This window comes from Doryrhamphus excisus, linkage group LG4, assembly GCF_037039965.1.
Source record: "Doryrhamphus excisus strain RoL-2023G ecotype Guam linkage group LG4, RoL_Dexc_Guam_v1.1, whole genome shotgun sequence".
Taxonomy (NCBI): domain Eukaryota; kingdom Metazoa; phylum Chordata; class Actinopteri; order Syngnathiformes; family Syngnathidae; genus Doryrhamphus; species Doryrhamphus excisus.
The window spans coordinates 13,713,617-13,736,825 of record NC_136360.1 but is presented as its reverse complement, the minus strand read 5'-3'; the positions used below and the strand labels follow the sequence as shown (position 1 = coordinate 13,736,825).

At 41.2% G+C, this 23,209-nt stretch overlaps 1 protein-coding gene across 4 annotated transcripts in view; it reads right to left on the bottom strand.

The window, feature by feature from the left end:
• Positions 1-22,497, bottom strand: part of tprg1 (tumor protein p63 regulated 1) — a 29,685-nt gene extending 7,188 nt beyond the window's left edge. For 2 of the 4 annotated variants that reach the window (XM_058072884.2, XM_058072885.2), the window contains exons 1-4: positions 22,179-22,497; positions 21,292-21,383; positions 17,996-18,172; positions 5,840-5,993 (exon numbers count right to left, since the gene is read on the bottom strand). In XM_058072884.2, coding sequence (XP_057928867.2) covers positions 5,840-5,993; positions 17,996-18,172; positions 21,292-21,383; positions 22,179-22,346 — 591 coding nt within the window. In that variant the 5' untranslated portion in view covers positions 22,347-22,497. Of the gene's footprint in view, positions 1-45; positions 2,278-5,839; positions 5,994-17,995; positions 18,173-19,947; positions 20,113-21,291; positions 21,384-22,178 lie in introns of those variants that run through there. The other 2 variants (XM_058072883.2, XM_078790245.1) reach the window with 2 other exon arrangements.
• Positions 22,498-23,209: the final 712 nt, after the last annotated feature.

Below are 23,209 nucleotides of genomic sequence, written 5' to 3'. Positions count from 1 at the left end.
ACCAGTCCAGGGTGTACCATGCCTCTGGGATTCCAGCATACCCCTGCGACCTAATATGGATAAGCGGCATAGAAAATGGATGGATGGAAGAAAAAGTTGAAAGGGAAAAAAGAGCTTATACTACAAAATGTAATATAATTTGTCAATGACATTGGTCGGTGAGCCAGCTGTGAGAGGACAACATTTCTTCAGGGAGATAAGGCACCAATGTTTATGGACGCAGTTAATCCTGCGTAGTGAACATCTTTTACAACCTGGCGAGCAGAAATATGGACGAGCTGCTTTGCTTCAGGCCAGAGCAGCGCTTGATCCCAGATTAGAGACACGTCCTCACTTTGGGAGGAAACACGTTAACCCCTTCTAAGCCCTCAGGTTATGATACGTGATACTGAATGTGCTGAACTTTACTTTTTACTTTGCCTGGTGGAATTGCAGCTGGACGACACTCGCTACTTAACCTCATTTCCTGCCAAGAATGCCTTGAGAGAGACTATTACTGCGGCTTTAGTTTGTCTACATTCAATTGAATTTGTCAATCAGGACGCTACTGCAGGCATAGAAGTCTTACCTTAGATGTTTTTGCTCATCTGTTGTGTTTTCATAAGGGGAAAAACAAGCATTTCAAGTAAAGCATCAGAAAAATTGCCAGAAAAGGTATGCTTTATTTTTTTCTTTGCTGTACAAAGGATTGTTGCCACCAAATCAAATGAAACCGACGCAGGAATAGGACAAACAATTATTTTAACCTCTTAAAGCCTGGGCATAAGTGGACCATTTCGCAAGAAAAAGACAGATCCGGAACATATACAGTGTGTTTATGGCGGTTAATTGTTTCCAAACTTGACCGCAATAAGTTAATTTTCACAAAGTAGGATTCCTTTTTTAGAGCACGTATATAATGAGAGAAAATAAGCCATTTAAGACACTGTAGCTTGTAGTAGAGCAGAATCGAAGTGAAGTGAGTTGAGCTAGAATTTGGGCTATGCCAATTTCTGGTAAAACATGCTGTTACGACATTGCCGTGAGCTGCTTCAAAATTAATACAATTATTTTTGGATGAAGAAGAAGAACTTTTGCCCAGGTCTGTGAGTACCTTCATCCAAGTCTTGCATGGTGACGTATTGGTATATGCGATCAGGTCATTCAGAGTGCAATAGATTGGATGCATATCGGATTTACAGTACGCCTACATGCGAATAAGACCTGAGTTGTATGTAAAACCAGAACTGTACTGTTCACAATGACATGAAAAAAAGATCTGAATTGACCTGCAGTGTGACTGTAGATTCACGTCTTCAAGGAAGGCAAAATTAACCTTAAATGCCAAACGGTGGGCGAGTGGTTAGCGTCTTGGGTTCAATTCTCCGCTTGGTATCTCTGTGTGGCATACCTCCGCGATCCTATCCTATCAGGATAAGTGGCATAGAAGATGGATGGATGGGTCATTTATGTGTATTTTGAATTGTTTTCTGCATGTAAAACTACAACTAGTTATCCAGTTTTTAAATAATTTATGGAAGAGAGTAATAGTCTAAAACGAAATGCCATAAATAGAGCGGAAAGTAGACTTTCAAACACCATCAGATCCCCAGGGATTTGAAACACAACACAAAGACAAACGGTGAATTTTAACAAAACACAAAAGCACACAATAGCAAATATAAAAGCCTGACAAAAGTAGAGCCATCACCAGTGCATGTATGCTGTAAACAAACTACATAAACAGTGACAAATGTGCATCTCAAGCAGCTTTAAACACAGGACACCAAGGGAGGTAGAAAGGCGTCTTGTTGTGAGCGGGAGGAATTAGCATATCAGTGAGGAGCAAATAGTAAAAGCAGAGCGTCAGCAGGGGGTATCCATTATGCGGCAAGTGCAGCGCTGAATGAGAACGTTACCGTGCACTCACTGGAGGAAATCACTGCTCGATTGACGTAGCATAGGCAGTAGGAGTAGGAGACAACTGGTTGATTTGGTCCACATCCAAGTTGGGTTACTGTGTTCAGCGCAGACCAAATGAACCGCAGAAAGCCCGAACACTAACAAGAGTTCCATTAAAAGGTGTCTTTGTGCGAGAGCCTTCTAAAAGCCGAGGTTTCCTCTGGCTAGGCTGTAGCCCAACTTGTTGGTGTTCCCCAAGAAAGACATGAGGCCCACGTAGGCTTCGATGTTGATGGTCTGGTTCAGGACCAGAACACCATTGGCCTTTCCGGGGACCGGCTTCACCTTGTGGGCTTTCTGTGCTGCTTCTCTGAGCTCCTCACGGAAGATCTGAATCTGTGGACAACATGGCCCAAGGGTCAGACAGGTTTACTGGAATTAAAGACCACTTCCTGTCTCAGGATGAGCAGGTGCTGACCACTCGATGATACGGTTGGGGATTCTTGGCTTGAGTCTCAAGAGGTAAGTCGCAAAGAAGAAGTCTAGTGGAACAACTCAAGTTCAAGTCCTCAGATGCGTCTTTTTCCAATCGTGGCATTCCCCCTTCATGGCATATATTTTTCATGATATTCTAAATAAATGTGCCTCCAGGTCTTTTGGCCTATCAGGCAGTACTTTGAGGTGTTGGTCAAACTCGGCTCAAGATTCCACCGCCTACGCCTCCTTCCTGTAGCATGAAGTGGAGCTGAAACTCAGTAAAATATTGTGACACGGCTCAATTGTCATCTCTGGGTAAAAGCTGTGATTGCTCAATTCTTTTCTTCTCCTCATGCTCAGTGCAATTCCTCAACTCTGATGATGAAATTCGTGTGGAGGCTTTGCAATGCATTTGACTTTCAAAAGCACAGTCCAAGTCATTAAACATTTCAGTGCACAGTTACCTTCAGCAACAAAGTTATCTTTTTATCCAGTGTTTGTTTTTTTCTGTTGGAAGGATTGCAAATAAAAAAAATGTAACCTTGCCTTGATTTCCCCGCAGTTCAGAGAACGAGAGTTGAGAGCGCTAACCATCAAAATAAAAGCCCGGACTGTCAACTCGACGTCCAGCACGACTCTTAAGCTGTCAGGGAGTGAAGTTTATTGATGTACACCCACCCCCGTTATATTTGTACGAAACATCTTTGCGAAAATGCCTCCCTGACACCTCTCTGGAGAGATGTTCAGGGCATGTGCAACCGTAAGGAGGCCTGAGGGAAGACATAGTCTCTCCACCGTGTCCAGGGAACGCCTCGGGATACACCGGGATGAGCTGGACAAAGTAGCCAGGGAGAGAGAAATCTGTGGTTCCCTGATTAGCATGCTATCTCCCCGTACCAGCCTTGGAGTGGAAGTGGAAGAAGATGGATGGATGGATCTTTGGAGAAATGTAAGACCAGGGGAATTTGGTTGGTTGAAGAATAAATAATGAAAGTTAATGAAAATATACAATAGATACTGATTAGGGATGTCACCAGACACAACATCTAATTTGCCCTCCATTGGTAAAGCTTGGTAAAACTTGCACAGTAGGTAGTCGGAGGAAACTCCAAAGGTATGCACAAACATCCCCAACAAGATGTTTCCCAGATTACCTTGAGGGTTACCAATTAGTATACAATAGTATTATTTCGCTTGTATTATTTTAGTACCCGTGTCGTCCATATGATGCAGTTCCATTATGTGTTGTGTTCTACATGTAATACTTGTGGTATTTTTGGTTGCACCGTGAGTAGAAGCGCTGTGTTTGTGTTGTGCAAGTATGGGTAAATGTCAAAATAATTCCTTGCAGACAGCACTTCCTCTGGCCAATTATTGTAATGTATAATGGTGGCATAGAGTGTTGGAAGAGACATTTACAGTATGTGGGCGTCTCAATTACTCATGGATTTTTAGCATTCATGGGTGGTCTGAGATCGCAACCCACACGATTACGGTGTTAAGGGTAATAACATTTCAGATTTTTGCAAGTGGTACACATATGCCTGGTCTGGACGTAATTTCCGGAACTTTAAAGCACATTATTGGAACTTTTCTTTCCAAGGTAAAATGTGTTATATGACTCATGAATGATTCCGGTATGTTGCTTTATGATTGCTGTAAGTGACATGAATCATTTTGCCCACGCGAAGCTTCTCATCACGTTGTTATTTTCTTTTTTATGACATAATAGTTGAGTACCTGGTACACACCTTTTCCTCCAGTGTGGAATAGCATTTGAAATAGAAATGGATCCTACAACCTGAACTGAACTGGCGATGTCACAAGTCAATTACAATTCTTACTGTCCTAAAAGATTCTAAAGAGGTTATCTACAATTACGGTGATAGTAAAACATCAAAACAAAGTGCTAACTTCGATCATCTTTGCTGAACTGCATGATGGTGGCTGGCACCAATTCATGTTTCTTTCCTCACAATCTAGGTTGATCACATTATTGACATTGGTATATTATTGGTATTTTATTGTTTTAACTTACCTGCCCTCGGACTGCAGATGGAACCTACTAAATTAAACTAAATAGGGCATTTGATTTTCGAGGTTCTATTGTTATTGTAAAAAAATACAATAAAACAAATTGCAGAAACCCATAAAAACATCTATTAATGTATCTCTCTAATGTATTCAAGCCTGGGCTATGACTTAAAGTGCTCTTCATCACATCCATATTCTTGACATTTCCACCCTTACTCACACAATACAAAGCATCGGGAGGTTATCAACCAAACGCCAAACGCCTACCTCACTCACAGTGCAACCAAACGAGTAACCCCGGAATCACACTGGATCCATTGTGGCTCCGCCAGAGCGTTTCATGTTCCACATAACGATTGTGAATGATGGGCAAAATTCCCCAAAAAGTGCAGTTCACCTTTAAAAAAAGTACAATGAAAGAATATGACCGGACAAACTAACTTTTTTTCATTCAACCATGTCACAAAACAATGCAATGGTTTTAAATTTTCTCTAAAATGTCATAATTCAGGTTGGACGGTGGTCGAGTGGTTAGCGCGCAGGCCACACAGCTAAGAGACCTGAGTTCGATTCCACCCTTGGCCATCTGTGTGGAGTTTGCATGTTCTACCCGTGCATGCGAGGGTTTTCTCCGGGTACTCCGGTTTCCTCCCACATTCCAAAAACATACTAGGTTAATTGGCCACTCCAAATTGTCCATAGGTATGAATGTGAGTGTGAATGGTTGTTTGTCTATATGTGCACTGTGATTGGCTGGCCACCAGTCCAGGGTGTACCCTGCCTCTCGCCTAAAAAATGAATGAATGAATGAATGAATATCATCGTTCACTCTGTATTGTCTCCCAGGCAAGTCGTACTGTGTGCAGCATTTCTTGAAATGCTCGCTTTTCTACTGTGTTAAAGAGCAGCATTTCTTTTGTGATGACTTTCTGCGAACAAACAATATTTTGCGCTGTTCTGTTTGTTCATTTACATTCATGACCAAGTGTCTCAGTGAGTGTTGACTGCCGGGATGAAGGCTCTGTATTTCAATGTGTCAACTTTTTAGGCTGATATCGGGCTAATAATTATAGGTGGCCGATAGTCCAGAAGTCTCCTCATCTATGATGTCATCAGTGATTGACTCTGTAGTTCTTTGCTAACTAACAGTTACGCTGCAAGTCTCTGTGTTTCTTTTGATTGCGGCTGCAAAATAAGTCCCAACGGAGCCAAAGAAAGTACATTTTGATTAAGAAAGTGAGAAACATTCAATAAAAAACTAATGGCAAAACTAGTAAGTGGTGTCCGTTTTGATATCACGGCCATATCTCCGTCTTTGTCAACAATCGCATCTTCAATCTAAGTGCCGACAAATGTACTGTATGCATGTATTCATCTACATAAAAACCTATAATTGCAAGCTAGAAAAGCATGTTTTTCACAATACACGTAGCGTGCGTTGGCTTACATTGCAGATGGAAGAGAAGGCGTCGTTGAGGTGCCTCACAGGGTGGGATGTGAAGGTGACGTAGGGCAGGTCGGTGGCAAAGGGGTTCCACCAGGAGGTGAAGGATGGCTCCCTCAAACGATCCCAGAAGACACGCAAGCCTTCGCCTTCACGTCTGATCACATCAAGACAAGACACAAAAAAGGCGGTGACAAAGTGTCCTTCCCCATGTGGCATTTGAAGAACACCCATGTCTCAGAGGATAACATCATTTCAGTGGGGTAATGGTCAAAACATTACGCAACGCAAGTGAGGTGAAATTAAACATGGTAAATGCCAACCAACATTGGCCACATTACATTCACTCACACGTTAGCGTTCATACTTGGTGGCGATTTTTTCATCAACGTAACATTTACTGACAACTAGTGGCCAGGTTCGCGAGTAGTACACTCTTCTGCATGATGAATATATGTAATAGCAATTCATTTGCACGTTCCATGCGTAGAGCGGACCTGTCAACAGCATCCGCTGCTGCTGTATATGCATTTGTTTATGTTTCATATTCAACCACGAAACAGGGGTTTCGATTTTTTAAAGTCTGCTATACAGAAAGGGAGTAATGTTCCAACAGCAATGTAGTGAGAGAGGACTTTTAAGAAAAGCATAATGAAAAAATATTTTCAAAAATACAACAATATTGTATATTGCAATCTCGTCATTTCATTTCATTTCTACTATTTTCAACTCTGCCCACCTCAACCTACCAAGACAAAGAGACTGTATGACTGAAATTATGCCATTGTTCTATGGAACAAACGCACCACCAAAGTGTTAATGGGCGCTCAATCCAGGTTTTGGGGACTAGACACCTGGCTGGGACTTGTGGCATGCTTGACTAGAGAGTAGCAAAGAATACGGGCATGTTCAGTGAATATTCTCCTGATAGAAAGGCAAAGTGACAGAGATCAACTTAGTTGATCTTGATCGATGCATTGGTGATCCCTGATAAAAACATATGCCAACCATTCAACATACTTTCTTTGTTGCAGCGTTTTGTCTTTGCATACTTTAATGAATTGTCATCAAAGCACTTGTAATGACCTATAGTTTTAGCAGTTTAATTAAAGTGATTATGAAAAGCACAAACTTTCATCTGCCTGAGAACTTTCAAGTTTGTCCCTCTTGTAGTTAGATTTAAAAATATATAGCAGCTCTCTGATGTGTACTCCAATACTGTTTTTTTCTTTTTACCCATCATTTGACATGATTTCCCTGCAGGGGACAAGCGGACACAACGTCTCCAGGGCACACTCATTATGCTATGCGAGCGTGATCTCAGCTTTAGCAGACTTAAAGATAATCAACAGTGCCTTGGTCATATTCTCTTCTTTCTTCTGTGCTCATTTTAAGGAGAAATACCAAAGGTTGTAATGAAAAAGCCCTGGGGTCACATCTTTTCTCGGCTAGATGAGGCCTCCGATGACTGAACGCTCACAGATCCAAGTCTTTGAACCGCCGTTGTTCATCCTCACGTAAGCACTGAACAGCTTTACAACTCTGTGTTATGTTTGTCTGTCAAAAGCAAACTACGTCTCACAATCCAAGACTTTCAAACCTGCCAGGAATACAGTACCTTTGCTGCAGGTTCATAGGAAGTTCAAAATTCTCTCTACTGCAGCTTCGTTCAGAGAGATGCTACAGTATTTACCTCAAGTGCCGTGTGCTAGAAAGGTCTGTGATAGGAAAAACACAGCAGTGCCGGCTGCTCATTAAGAAGAGCGATACAAGCTATCATGTTAGTGCCCAAAAGTCACCTAGAAGGTACACTGGTACCTCCGTTTTGGTAGATTGATTGCGACAAAGTGGCCAGTCAAAGTGCGACAAAGTGCCCAAGTAGGTAACGCTGGTCCCTCATGCTTCCCAACTCTTCTTCCCTGGCAGTTGTGGTGCCATCAGCATCTCTGTAAGTTTCAAAAAGTCCAATGTAAGACTTTTTAAGACCAAAATGAAAACAATTTATGATCGATTTCACATCTATACTGGCAAAAAAATAGAAAGATGGAAAAATCACAGGCCCGTAATTACTTGCAAAGTACAGAAATCCCTCATTTATCACTGTAAATTGGTTCCAGACCTAACCAAGGTAAGTAAATTTGTTGTGATGTTGTAATTTCCTTAATAATAATAAATTGAATATTTTGTTGCTAGAGCATATAAAACCACTTCTAGATATTGAACATTAGAGCCCTCTAGACATGAAATAACAACCCTACAATTACCCGTACACTCCTATTATTCAATATAGTAAGTGAAAATAAGACAAATAAGGCATAAATAAGACTCATGCTTCTGTGTGTTGAGCCCTGGATAAATTGATATATAAGTGTATGCACGTCTGCTCCATTTGTGCTACAACGGATGGATGGCTGGTTCACTCTGCATGTGCCTGTGTGACTCTACTATAGGAAATGAACACATAAGAGAGTGAGAATATAAGCTATAAGCCTCTTTGTGTCAGTAGCGGGGTTACACGAGTGCTGGCAGTTAGCAAGCGGACGCAAATATGAATGAAGGCACAAAGGCAATAGTTTGTAAGCCGAATGCCACATTCCCCATGACTAGCATCTAAACTCACTCAAGTAGTCTGTCATATCCATTATTTTACACGGCTCGAATATGACCCCATGATAGTTTAACAATGCACTATTTAACTGTGTGTGAAGGTTTCACTGAAGTGTTTTTTTCTTAACAGAGACAACCTTTGTAATGTAGTGTCACTGGGAGTATTTCCTGTTTCCCAGAGTGTTTTGCTGTATAGTTTTTGTAAGAAAAAAGCTGGAAAGCACTTGGTCAGAGCTCACATGATTAATATTCTGCATTATACGTTGGCAATGTATTTTCTTTTTTTTATCCACCTATTGTGTTGCTGGGTGTGTGTAATTCTTTTGCGACCAGGAGTAGGAATTGTGATGCTCCACGATTTGGCGAATATGGCGTTTCTCATACAGGTACACTACCCTTGAGTACCATCGAGTGGCTCAAATGGGAAATGACACAATGATGACATGACACAATGACCTTTGAATGATCATCTTAATTATATTTAAGATAAAAAAAGTATCTAAATTATTGAATATCGGGCAATAATTAATAGTACAATTACAAACCAGCAAAATGTGTTATGACAGGCCTAGTGACATATTTATCACTGTAATTTTTGAGGACATAGGACTAGAAATGGGCAAAATAAGCACAAATGCCAGCATTAATATAAACTGTTGTTGCGCCTTTGTGTTATAGTCCAGTCATGAATGTTTGGGAAACTTACGACTTAACTGGCAACAGTCATATAAAACAAACAAAAAAAAAGTTTGATTCAGTCCTTATCGTCAGAATCATCTTTTGCTTATTTATAACAGTAGACATCACTTTTAGCAAACTGGTTGTGGGCGATTTCCCAAACACCAGCATTTCTTTAATGACCCATCATCATGCTATGTGCGCATTTCACCACAAAACTTGCACAAGATTAAATGAAAAACCCGCAGGCTAAACAATAGCGGCGTAGCTCGTCGTATGTCACGGAGGGCAGGGAGGGGCCGCATCATCGCGCACCCATGGGCTTGTGTTTACAGAACAGCTTTCAGGAAAGACAATGAAGCGCTTGAACATTCTGTGCCTCCTCCAGTGCAAATGTTGTGCAGAGAGAAAGGGGAGAGAGGAAGCAAAGAAAAAAAAAACAGATAGCACAAAAGCAAAGCCTGGCCTAAAAAGACTGATTACATTTCCACAGAGAAAAGTGAGGACGGGGGGGTTAGGTGGGTACACATTGGTCTTTGTGAGTGCACTGAGCTATGGTCCTCGTGTAAATGGGGATATATGTATATTAAAAAAAAGAGCTTTGTGAATTCCACAGGTAAGCTATCACTGGCAGCCAGACCAGCCCAAACAGGCAGAGCAGGGCGGGGCTTTTGCAGCCAGAGGCCTTGGACGTCTTCACTGGCTTTATGTGGGAGAGCACCGGGGTTTTGGACTTTCACTGCACCTCAGAGACACTCGGTGCCTCTGGCGCTTTCAGCAAATTAGAAACCATGACAGAATTTTAAAAAATACACCGAGTGACAAGGACCTCAAGTCTCAGGTTCGACCAGTCCACGGTGCACCCGACCTGTCACCCTTGGTCATCTGGTTGAGTAATCACAATTTTTAGGGTCTAAGGTGGGGTGTTCAAATCTTTTCACATAGTGAAAAGTGAAAGGATGCAACTTTGATATTTTGTAGAGCAACACAAACATGCCTGTCACTCTTTGTCTTTCCTCCCTATTTTGGTTCTTTCAGTTTCCAAATATTTCAACTTTCTTCTAGCAAATTTTCTTCTCTTACCTTATTCAGTCATTTTTTTTTATTTTACATCAAAATAATTTTTTTACTAATATTACACCATGAACTATTTAGGATTTTCCCATTTGGAAGTGACCAATGTGATTTGGAAGTGAACTATGTGTGTTCATATGTCGCTACAATGCATATTTTTTTGTGTGGTATGCAATGTAACTGCTGCTTTCAGGCAAGGGCTTCCTTTTCTTGTCATGGGTGCACTTCTGCCACCTAGTGTTTATTTTTAATGGCATTACGATTGCTCTCCAGCCTAGTCCATTGATGAGGAGTTGCATCACATCTCCTTTAGACAAAATACATAAAAGATGTACAAACAAAACAAAACAAAACAAAACATAAACATGTTGTTGTGACTGGGCATTTTGGTTTACCTAAACATAACCAGGTCCTTGGTATTGAATTAATTATGACTTTTTATGACATAATTTTCCATAAATTACAACTTTGTTTTGTTTGTTTCTCATATATTTCGACTTGAAAAAAATAATTTGTTCTTTAATATTTCAAATGGAGCTAAACTCTACAACTAAACACCAGTGAAGGCTGGCTGAACCTCGAGGAATGAATGGAAGCTAGCGGGGTTAGCTTAGTTTAGCATGACAGTGTGGTTACGTGTGCAACTCGGGCTGGATGAGGATACCTTCACCGCTTTACCACCTGACGATGACATGCAAGTTCTGAGCGCAAAAGACGGACGGGAAGCACATCATTATGAATAATCTTTATTGTTTTTTTTTATTATTATGACGATAACTCCTCCCTCACCCATTTTTCGGTATCGAGTTGTGGACTAGAATAGAGCAGCTACACAAAATAACCCGCACAGAAAAATTATTTATTCCACAGATGGCCCGCTTCCAGGCACACCCACACTCCCCAAGTACTTTTACTGCGAACAACACTTTCTAATATAGTGGGTATAGGACTTGATAATACAAGAATAAAGTCTTTAGAGAGCTAATTGAAAAGTGTTTAGGAGCTACTGGCAGCTTATGATCTACTGGCTGGAGATGCATGGCTTACCGTATGAACTCAGCTATAAGCTATAACACAAATAATATTATATGAATAGTAAAAAAAATGCAAATAAAGTCATAATATTATGACAAGTAAATTTAGTAGCAAGAAAGCTGAAACAATAGGAAAAATGAGCAAAGAATGAAGTTCCTATACTACTGGGCTTTTTCGCCAATATTGCAAAGCTGAGGTGCAGTTTTTTTCTTCACATATATATAACTTCTTTACAAAATATCAAATTGGCAAAGTTTCATCCTTTCATTTTCTACTATGTGGTACTCGCTGTCAGACGATAAAAACAGCAGCTACACAACAACAAATTGCATGGGAGAATATGTCTATTAAAAAAATGTGTGTGTTGGTGAGGACATGGCCTTTGTCCATTTGAGTCGAGACTGACGTCATCTAAATGTCTCTAAAAAAAAAAAAAAGCAAAGAATCCAACACCTGAAGGAGGAAGGTAAGGAAATCCACCCTTAACTGACCTCCCCTGTGGCGCTCCACTTAATCCCTAGTGTGTACATACACAAAACGCACACACGCCAAAGAGAAACACTGTATTGCGAGCTTCGGGGCAAGTGATGAAAAATTCCTCTGTGGGCTTTCAAGCGCTTCGGACTCAGTAAGTCAACACGCAAGATAAATATTGCTCTGAGCTCCAGCTGTCATGGCAAGTGTCCCACATTGTCTCACGGCGAACAAACAAATGTGCTGCGATTGCTCAACACACCGCCCGCAGGTCTGTCAGCCGCACAGAGGTGCATCCATCCACCGCTGCTGTCCGCCACTGAATGAAAAGGGAGAGCCTGGGGGTGTGGAGGGGCGTTCAGAAAGAACAGACAGTGACCATGTTCCGATAAAACTACCAAATTATGGCTACTTTATTCAGGTCAGGTGAATGAATTTAGATCAGTACGCCAGGAACATCATATATTTATTGGTCGTTGCTAATTCATACCCTCTGAAAGCTCCGTTGCTGGCCCTCCATTTTTTGTTTTTAGGGAATGTAAATGTTTTATTTGGCTTGCTTTTGGAGTATTGTAGGTTTTTTAATTTTAAATACAAAATCTGAGGTCAAAGCAACTCCATTTGTCACAGTCCTTTTGGAAAACATGTTCACCTGGCAGCAAAAGCTCCTAAAAATCAGTTCTTGGTAGCAAAGAATCTCATCTCTATCAGGCTCTTGCAAGTGTTGCCCTTTTGTCTTGCCATTGTAAAGCGCTGCAAGACGTTTTTTTCTGAGCAGCACTGGCCTCTGCTGGGAGAATTCATCACTACATTTTATGAAGAATGATGAAGAGAATTTATCTAACTTGACTCATCTTTTCTAATCTAATTCTAAGCTGCTAAATATCACTTGCATAGTACAGTCATCGCTCATTTATCCCTCTTAATTGTTTGTAGACCTGACCGCGATAAGTGAATTGCCGCAAAGTAGGATTCAATGTTAATGAACAGAATATTTTCTTAAAGCACAAATGCACTTTTTAACATTATTAGACCTCTGCAGACATGAAATAACACCCCTATAGTCACCTTTACACTGCTCTTATTCTTTGTTCAGCCCTTTGAGGCTCTTTTGTGATTATAAATAAATAAATTGTGATTATTAATTGTATAAATAAATTAGAATTGACTTTGTTCATGCCACATTGCGCATGATCACTGCAGAGGCATACGACATGGCCGCCATGAGCTAACTAGTTAGTAGAACTGGTTCAGTATTGACCGAGTTGTTCAAAAGGCTCACGTTTTTTACTGAAGCAAGAGTCACTCATATAATTCCAAGGTCCCTTGACAGCCAGGGGGCCCAAAAAATAGGTCATTTGTAACAAAATTAGTTATTAGTAGGGAGGGCAACATGATCCCCCCATGGGAGCCAGAATTAGCGGCTGCCCCCCTGCTACTGGCTATATGATATGAAAAAAGGAACCAAAAAAATCACCTTAATTTAGACAAAAACATATTATTAGAGCATATTTATATTCCAAGTTGAAACGGTGGGTGTGTGTATACGGTATGTGTGGTAAAAGCACAGTGAAACCACCTTCATTATATTGTGCTCTGACTGCCCTCTGCCGGTTGGATGCATAAAGTGCTCCATCTAGCGGAGGTGTGCAACGCCACATCACATTTCAAGGCTGACCTTCACAGCAGAAGCAGAATGGAAGCGACTGGCATTGTGGAAAATGAAGTCCAACTCCCTGTGGTGCTTTATTGTAAAAAGGGAGCTTACAAATGCTCAAACTGCCTCTTCTGGGGCCTCTTTAAAGCTCAACACCCAGTTCTTTCAGACAGGGTGGGAGTATAGAAAAATTAAAAAAAAAAAAACAAAACAGGAATGATGTGCTGGATAATTAGTTTGTCTAGACAGTTTAGAGAGAAGGCACTTAAAAGACATTTTTTACACAGATGCAGACTACTGTGCTTTTTGTGCACCTGGAGATTTAGAGATGAAAACCAAATCATCAGGACTAAAAATACAGACTCCCCCTCAGCAGCTTTCCACTGGCATCATTAAGGCTGCGTGAGCGGCACCGGGGCCGCAAACAAAGCCTGTAAACCGTCTTTGTTGTCAAGCTGCTAGTCAAATGTTCATTAAACAGTAAAACTGGTCACTTCTAAAAGTACTGATTGTTGGTGCATTGTGTTCGGAAGCGTTTGAGGCTACAGGGAATGCACTACTTGGCTGCAACCAGCAGAGGCGCTGTTGAGTTCACTCTCAATTAGCTTGCGGTCCAAATACTTTAAATACACCCGACCACAACTAGAACTAGATATGCAAAAACAAACTATGTAAAATTCAACTCTATTTGGTCGTTTTTCTTTGCTTTTAGTCATTATCTTCTACTGTAGACGTCGCTACAGAAAGACTTCCTGTCCCTCGTGTGCCACAAAGCTAAATGTGTTGAAGCCTGACAGACTTTGTGTGACCATATCATCATCATCATTCTCGTCTATGACAGCATCAGCGAGACAAAGCCAAAGACAGACTTGAAGTGGCGTGTGCCCTCAAACATGACCGAGGGTCCAAGCTGACATCCAGCCGTCAAATGACAAGCAAGTGTCAGCTGGCAAATTTGTACTTCTTCAGTAAGTAAGCACTGCATAGTCTTCACTATACGTCAATGATTAGCTTTACTTGCTGTATTCTTGTACCATTCAGTAGCTGTGCAGTCAATAAAAACACCAGTTTTACCCTGGAACAGATGAACTCTCAAGTGTCTGTGTCCCATTCTGGTGCAGCAACACAGACATACTAAAAGTGCAGACGTCTCAATGCGTACAAGTCTTTAAAAGGTGTGTCATCAGCGCTTTCGGTGAAGGACGAAAGACAATGAAACACGACACCATCTTTCTTTTGGTGTAAAACATGAATAGTCAAAAAAATCAAGGAAAAGCCAAAACTGCTGTCTAGTTCTGTTCATGGTTTGACTTTTCTCCTCTGGGTGTCTCAAACTGGATTAAAAACATTTTTAATCTTTGAATGTCTCGTGTACATTGTTACTAAACTGGAACTGCCTGAGGCCTCACATGGCTTTGAAGGGAAATAATCATACTAAATATTTTACTACATTTCTAAATGACCTTTTGAATTATACATTTTCTATTTGCAATGTAAGTTATAGAAAAGTTAATTTCATATTAGAAATAATTACAGTAAAATAATCTACAAGTCAAACTATTAAAAGAAAAAAGTTGCAATCTAATCTGTTGAAAGGTCAACAGTTTATGAAAATTACATAATATGAGAATAGCATAATATTGAGAACAACGCAACAGTATGAGATTATTTCACTTATCCTTAATTTTTTGAAAAGAAGATGTACACTAATACTCAAAAATAAAAGTCGTACTATTATGAGAAACAAAAAAACAAAATCAGGTTGGAATTTTTTGAGAGGCAAGTTGCATGTTACGAGAATAAAATAATATAATTAATAATGAAAATATTGTGAGCATAATAAACATGGTTGATACGATCTTTATCCAGCAACCTTTATACCGTCTTTCTCTGTCTTCACTCCCGCTATGCAGCCTCCCCTCGACAGTATCTCCGCAGGGATATCAAGCGCTGGGCATAGTGTAGGGATGCTCAAAGCTATCAGCTGCTCCCGAGTGTAAACAATGGAGCAAGCGGCAAGCTACAAACGTAACAAGATGAACATCCATAGCTGCACAGTTGCTTAAGGCGTCGGTATGGCAACAAAAACAATAAAGAAGTACTAAATAAAGCACTATTAAACACAAAAACGCAACAGGACATACGAACTTGCCGAAACTAGCTTGCACTCGAGCGGCTCCATCTTGAAACATGAGACCTCCGCATTAAATCCAGTCTAGTATATCGATATGAATGGTATGCTTGTTTTTTTATATCATTTGTGGCGGTCTGCCACAAATAAACAAATGCATGGCAAACACTGCGTTATGTCTCTGTCGTGTTTTGACAGATTCCAACCCGATTCCAGGCTCACAGGGTTCCCTCAAATGTCAAACAATGGCCTCAAACCCAGCTTGACATTAACATCCTCGCGTCACACAGAATTAGATGGAAAAAACCCCATCAAAACTCTATGTTTTCGCACGGATTTTGTGAGAAAGTTTTGTGCGGACTACAGACTCCCCAAAAAGTGCTCAGCGGATCACTCCGGCGTCAAATAACGAGCGGAGACAGAATGACCTTGCCGCAAAAAGGAGACACTTCCTGAGGGAGCGGGAAGAAGACGGCGAGAAGACAGAATAGCGGGGACGTCGAAGGCTCTCGTTTTTCTGGCATGGATCTGTCTCCCCACTGTCCCGCGTGTCTTTCACCGCCGTTTTATGTATAATTCAACGTAATGCGCGCAGATAAAGCCTCAAATAAAAGCCGGCGCTCTCTAAGCTCTTCACAGCACATTACATTTTATTCATCAAATTAGTTTTAGTTGGTTTCCTATCCCCTGAGCCATCTTTAAAAGGTTTAGATGAAAGGACTACATTAATTTTGCCACTAATCAGCTCAGTGACAGCTCCAAGTGACAGCTCTGCACTTCCTACCCTTCCCGAAGAAAAAACAACGCTCTGCTAACCTGGCGTTGACGCTCTCCAAGCCCGGCCCTCGCTTTGCCGCCCTGAGTTACTTTCACTTTTATACTGACGACTTACAAGCTTCAGAATCGATGAAAGCCTTTCTTGTTGAACGATTATACAATGAGGTGTGAACAAAATGTTTTTAAAAAAAAACTGTTTGGGTGCAGAACAAAACAGCGAAGCAAAGGGGATTTTCTTTCTTTTATAAAGCAAAGTGGAGCACCAGGCTGATAATTAGAAGGAATTTTGGTAACTCTCGAGGCAGAGAGTTCTATTTTTTAATGAGCTGCTAAAAGCCTACAAAGAGCAGTTTTAAAGTGGGCGTACTAAGCTAGTAACAATGACACACATTAGCAGAGACATGGACTCAAATGAACCTTGCATGCGTTTATTCCCTTTATAAAAAGTGTCACGTCAAAATGATCTTCGCTGACACAGACGTGCAAAAACTAGGGAGGCTCTCCCTGATCGGCCACCGATTAGTTTAGACTATTCCTGTGGAAAAGCACGTGATGGGCATAAGTCGATAAATGCCTTTCAATACCAATGGCCTCTGGCTCATACTATTGCAGTCTGCTGCCAGTAGCCATCCTTGTGTGCAGTGTAATGTCTTGTTCTCACGTCTTGTCCAACATCCCCCTCCCACTTTATTTGGCACGGTGCAGGCATGCAGCCACAAAACCAAAACAAACATTTCTGGTGTGTGGAACTTACCTGCCATTTGTGAGGGTGATGTTAAAATTAAAACTGCATTTTTTTTTTTGGGGGGGGAGGGGGATTTGCTCATCATCCACAATCCTTATGTGAGACATGACACCTCCAAAAACCTGCAAGATGGTTTTATATACCTAGTTGTGACCATGTAGTAGACATTTACCATAATTTCTGGTGAAAAACGTATCTCATGATATCTCCTTTATTTCAGAACTACTACAAATCGTTTAAATACTGCACTGCTTGCAAATCAGTGAGGAAACAGAAGCTCTTTTTAAAGCTCTTTTGGCAGGAGCCATTCATTCATTCATTCATTTTCTACGGCTTATCCTTATGAGGGTCGCAGGGGTGCTGGAGCCTATCCGAGCTGTCTTGGGCGAGAGGCGGGGTACACCCTGGACTGGTCGCCAGCCAATCACAGGGCACATATAAACAAATAACCATTCACACTCACATTCATACCTATGGACAATTTGGAGTCGCCAATTAACCTAGCATGTTTTTGGAATACGGGAGGAAGCCGGAGTACCCGGAGAAAACCCACGTATGCATGGGGAGAACATGCAAACAGAGATGGCCGAGGGTGGAATTGAACTCAGCTGTGTGGCCTGAGCGCTAACCACTCGGCCTGGCAGGAGCCAATCACAAGCTCTATGTGAACTCACAGCCAGCTTGTCAACCCACTGGAAATTGCAGGTGGTCATTACGCAGTTTGACTCGCGGTGTCATCTTACAAAGAATGCTAAGCTCATCACACGGTGATGCATGATGCATTTACTGTAGATGTAATTGTAATGAATGCTGTAGGGACAAGAATGTGTTCCTCCGCTGAGTGCCTCCATCGTGCATAAAGCGTTCAATGTGGGGTGGTTTTCGTGGAAAACCGAAACCCCCAAACTGAGGCGTATAGAGCCAAATTGGTACCATTGAGTGGAAAAGCCATAAAAGTATCAGGCAGGAGTGATTACTTACTGCAGTAGGTATTTCACAGGGAAGGTAAAGGTGCCGTAGCAGATTCGATCCACGACGTTGAGCGGGATCTTCTGGATCTGCTCACATTTGAAATTGATGAAGTCATACTTGAAGAGCAGAAGGAAGTTGTCCGTGATGATTGCAAGACGCTCCTTCTCGTTGTTCCAGTGGTCCACCCTGAAGACATAGATAGACAAAGGGTTTACTTAAATGCTCATTTTTCGACCCTTTTTATTGAGTTGTGGTCTCCTATAGAGCAGCTACACACAATAACCCACACAGAAAACCTTTTTAGATCTTCCAGAATCTGCACCTATTCCAGCTTTATTTCCTTTGATTTGTGCTTCTCCTATGAAACATATAAGTCCGCCCCTCTGTGACATCACAAAGGGGCAGTTTTACCACGCTTTTTGAAACCGAGCATTTTGACCCATCCCAAATTTCTTTCAGGGCACAAACCTCATTCTCTGAAACGTTGGCATTTAAATTGGCCATTCATTTCTAATGGGAAAATTTTCAACACAAAAAATGAAATAATATTCTGAAAAGCCTGAATAGGTAGCAAACCTGTGCTGAATGAGCTGAAATGTTTATGTTGGATTTGTTTGAATTGGTTAGGAAATAGAGGAGATAGCAGACAAAAAAATTCAGTGGAATAAAAAGAACAAAGAAGAAATAGAGGAGGAATAAATATGGCTGACTACAATAACATACGTATGTCGATTTCATTATTCACACAAATGTGGCTAAATGATCGAAAATACCAATATAAGGCATTATAAGACGATGTGATGATATATAGTATTCTACCCTACAGTAATGTGTCAGTAATGTTACTGTAATGTTGAATGAAACACACAAGTACCAGACTTGATCGCCAGAATAACAGCCTTTTCATTGCAGGTTTGAGTGATCTCACAACAGGCACAATAATCCCCAACACAGGCTACTGTAGTGGCCATAACCCACGCCAAGCTGAGCCCCTAAAGTCACTTCTTGTCCTCCTTGCAATCAGCTCCCCTAGCACTAAAACACATTTACAGCTGCATACACAAGCACAAGTCTTATGTCTTATTTTCTCTTATTGTGTGTGCTGTATTGGGCAATAGGAGCATCAAGGTGACAATGGGGTGTTATTTCATGTCTAAAGGGCTGTAATGTTAAAAAAATGCATTTAGAAGGTCATAAACAGGTTTCAATGGCACAACTAGAAACAATTTCTATTTATAAATAACAAATCCAACTTTCAATTAATGATTATAAACCGTATTGCTGTCGCCAGCCCTGCTCCCAATATAAGAGCACTCAGAGACAACACAGTGTTGTTTGTGAAATTAAAAACCCTCACAAAAATAAGCGACAAGAAAGTTCATTTGTATTTGTAAACACATTTGTTTTGCTTTTCATGTTTGTGTTATGGCCAGTTATGCAAATGAGATGCACAGAGACCAATAAGAAGTTTGTCATCTATTGAAACTGAACTGACTTTGGCATAAGTACGGTGAAATATGGTGGTGCAGAGACACCAGTCTTTCCACTGGATTTTTACTGGATTAATTCCAAAGCAGGGACGATTACCGACAACAACAATCTGGTGTGTGCGGAAATAGCTGGCCGGGCCCTTTTGTTAAGTGCTGCTGGCAAGATGATTGATGTTTGGTCTGATATTTTCCCTTTTTACCTTTAAAAACCAAACTCTTCAATGGCAGCAAAACAAAATCACTTTTTCTGTGGAGAGAGGCCGCGAGCATACTTGCTGTTAGTGTTTCTGCATGAGCTGCCTTCAAGTTAATCCAAAAAACATGTATAGGAAAGCTGCTCAATTATGTACTATAAAAGCTTCACAATTTCCAAAAATGCCTGAGGCAAAGATCATAAACTATGCATGCGAGTGTTTCTAAGGCCTCCGACAGCAGCCAGCAAATAAAGAAAAATTCATTAAGAGAAGTCACCTTTCAAAGCAGCAATGCAAATGACTGTGTCCCCCCCTTTGCCTTGAAAGTCTTTCTTCAAACCTTTTAATAAACAAACACACAAACGCTGCTAATCCTTTCTTCAAGTGGCCTCCGAGTGAAACACTCAAATCCTGCATGACAGCCACTTGACTGAAGCATCATGGGAAAATTGGGGGTAAAGAGCTTTGACTGTGCCAACGACACAAGTTAACCTCAGCTGGGCTACGCCCAGAACAAAAGTTTTTGGACACCTATAGGACATGAAAGGTGAAGAAAATGTGGAGTCTTTGCAGCTAGAGAATGTAATTGCTGCCAAAGGTGCAGCAGCATACTATTTATGTTAGGGTTGGGTGTTATATATATATATAGTCTTCAAATGATAGGAAAATGATAGGAAAATGACTTATACCAGTACAAATGATGTACTGTAAACCTAAACAAGCAGGGTAGCTTCGTTTAGCATGCTCGTGTGGTTGCATGCATGGCTCAGGGTACATAGGTCATCGCTTTAATGTAAGGGGCGTTTCACAATGAGGGATGACATACTACCGCCCTTCAAAATAAAAGCACCGTTTGCCATCTAACTGTGTAAACAAGAGTGTCATAAAAATATCTTCTATAGTGGAATTGCATGGGTGACCACATCTTCCTATATCACAAGCACAGGCATTACAGTTTGTTGAAGATTTTATACAAGAATGAATTTAAATTTGATATGGTTTTATCATATCGTGTGATATATCCCAATAATATTGTGATATATGTTATATCGCCCAACCATAATTTATGTGCTTGGGATGTCTTACTTTTGCAAATACTGCAAAACAACTTTTGCAATAAAACACCCAGTTTGGGTGGTACTGGAGGGTGGGCGTTGTGTCTAGCCCAAGCACACAGCAGGATAAAGGAGGAAGGATTCAAACCGACAACCCTCAGGTTTCTGGATGACCCGCTCTACCTCCTGAACCACTGCAAAACAGTCAAATGGAGTGAATCAAACTCAAACACACCGTCCAGCAATAGGTCACTCGTGTCTTTAAGCATGAACAGCCACAGAAGCGTCCAATTCTGACAACCAAATGTAGGACAAACCTGAATGTGAATAGTGTATTTATAATTCATTCCAACTCTGCCGGCATGTTAAATGTTTCCTGAAAGCTTGGAGCAGGCGCCCTATGAGTGGACATCCGACAAAACACCCGCTGGATAAACGTCCAAACTATTTTCAGCGTATCAGTTCAACGGTGTTCCCTGAGGTGTGTTCTTGGAGTTTGTGGTTTTCTGTTCACATTTGATCATTGGAAAGATGGACTCATGCGACTTGGTGTGTTGCCGACTTACTCTGCCAGCAGCCACACGCCGAGAATGTTGCCGTCGACTTGTTTATCCACCAGCGATTTCACCTCCTTGATGGCTTCATGCAGGGTGCCAGGCTGGGTGATGGGAGACACAAACACACGGGTGTCACTCGCTAAACTGTCTTTCCCCACGGGACACCCGGCATGTGTGCAGACAACAACACAATCATGTCACGGTGTCACACTAAATCACACACAACGAGAGGCCGCTTGCTGATGACAGTGAATAAATAAAGCTGAGCATGTACGTATTGACTACGTGTAAATCTTTGCAGTTTCAGTGTTTCGCCACACATTATTTTATTTGTGGCGGGGTGTGTGGATATTTTATGGTGAAAAGACCAAACTTAATTAATCCATTTTCTACTGGTTATCCTCACGAGGGTCACAGGGGTGCTGGAGCCTATCCCAGCTGTCTTCCGGCGAGAAGCAGGGTACACCCTGGACTGGTCGCCAGCCAACCACAGAAGACCAATGTTATTATTTTAATTTTTTTCTCGAATTTTCCATAAAATGCCCATCATTAATGTCAATATGTCATGGCATGTCTGGTTGGACACCCCTGTAATATGGGTTAAGTTGATGTAAAAGGTTATATTTTTGCTTCTTCTTGCTCCTGTACTATTGATGTATTCCAATGTAACCTGTATACAAGTTCAAAATAAATTCAACCATTACCATTATAGTCCAAATGTGACAAATGTGATCAAATAGATGAGTGTTGTTACTATTAGCCATCCATGCAAACAGTACTACACTATGAATCACTTATCAGTATGAAAAGGTGTTTTCTGTGCTGTTCATTTGGCTTTCAAACGTAACTTTAGCTACATTCTGACTTTTCATGAAGTAAACCTCAGCATTATTTACCCTCAGGACGAAGAACTTGTTGCGTTTAAACTGATCCAGAGGCAGCGGTGGTTCCTCGGACGATTGGCCGAACTGCGATGGGCTTCTTCCGCCTTCAGCTTGCATCTGCTCCGCCACCTCCGGGCGGTCATCTCCGGTCACATTTCCCACCTGCGCCTTTTCCGCCATTGAACTCTTCTTTAACGATTGTTTAGTGATTTAAAAAAGAAAGTCAATTGAAAGCTGTTTTTTTAAACAAAACAAGGACGTAAGTTTTGACGTCAAACTTTATTGCTCTGTCGTACACAATCAAACAGCAACAGGTGTAGTATTTCCTGCTTCCGGGTGTGACGTCACGGATGGTGTGATTTATTAGCCTCCGAGTTTCGTAGGAGAGATGCAAGCCAAATATTCACCGGTTTTCTTCTGAACTGAAAATATTAGATGAATCCCTGAAGCGGATATTCAAAAACAGAAAAGCACTGAAAATCTTTCATAGTTTTCAATTTTCATAGAGGTCTGTGACTGTTTTTGAACATTTTGCTTTCAATATTTTTTTCATGTCCCCCGTTTTTGAGGGGATTGTTTTTTGTTATCCCTGGAATTAAAGACACTGACTGTCAATAGAAACTTATTTTTAAGCCCTAAACTGTATTTTCCTCACATTAATCATTTGCTTAGGATATTGGCTGACAGAACCAAAAATGCAATGTTTGAAGAACTATTTCAAAACAAAAATCTTCAAAGAAAATGGCAAAAAAAAAACGGGTCGACGCACTGTGGGGCTGCTGATCCGGGTATTGTTCCAGCTGGGTGTTTCCCATGCTGTACGATTGGCATGGTGAAACCGGTCCCGCAGGTGCTGCGGGAGTTGTCATCCTGGACGGGTCTATCTTCAAAGAGCCTGTCGTGTTGTGGCGTTCACACAGGTTTCTGATTGTGGGTTGGGAACAGCCCGTAAGCCTGGTTGTATCGCTCAAACCGGCCTCCACCTTACCCAGTGCCTGGAGACGGCGTTCACTGGACTAACAATGCTGGCCTTTTTTGGGCAT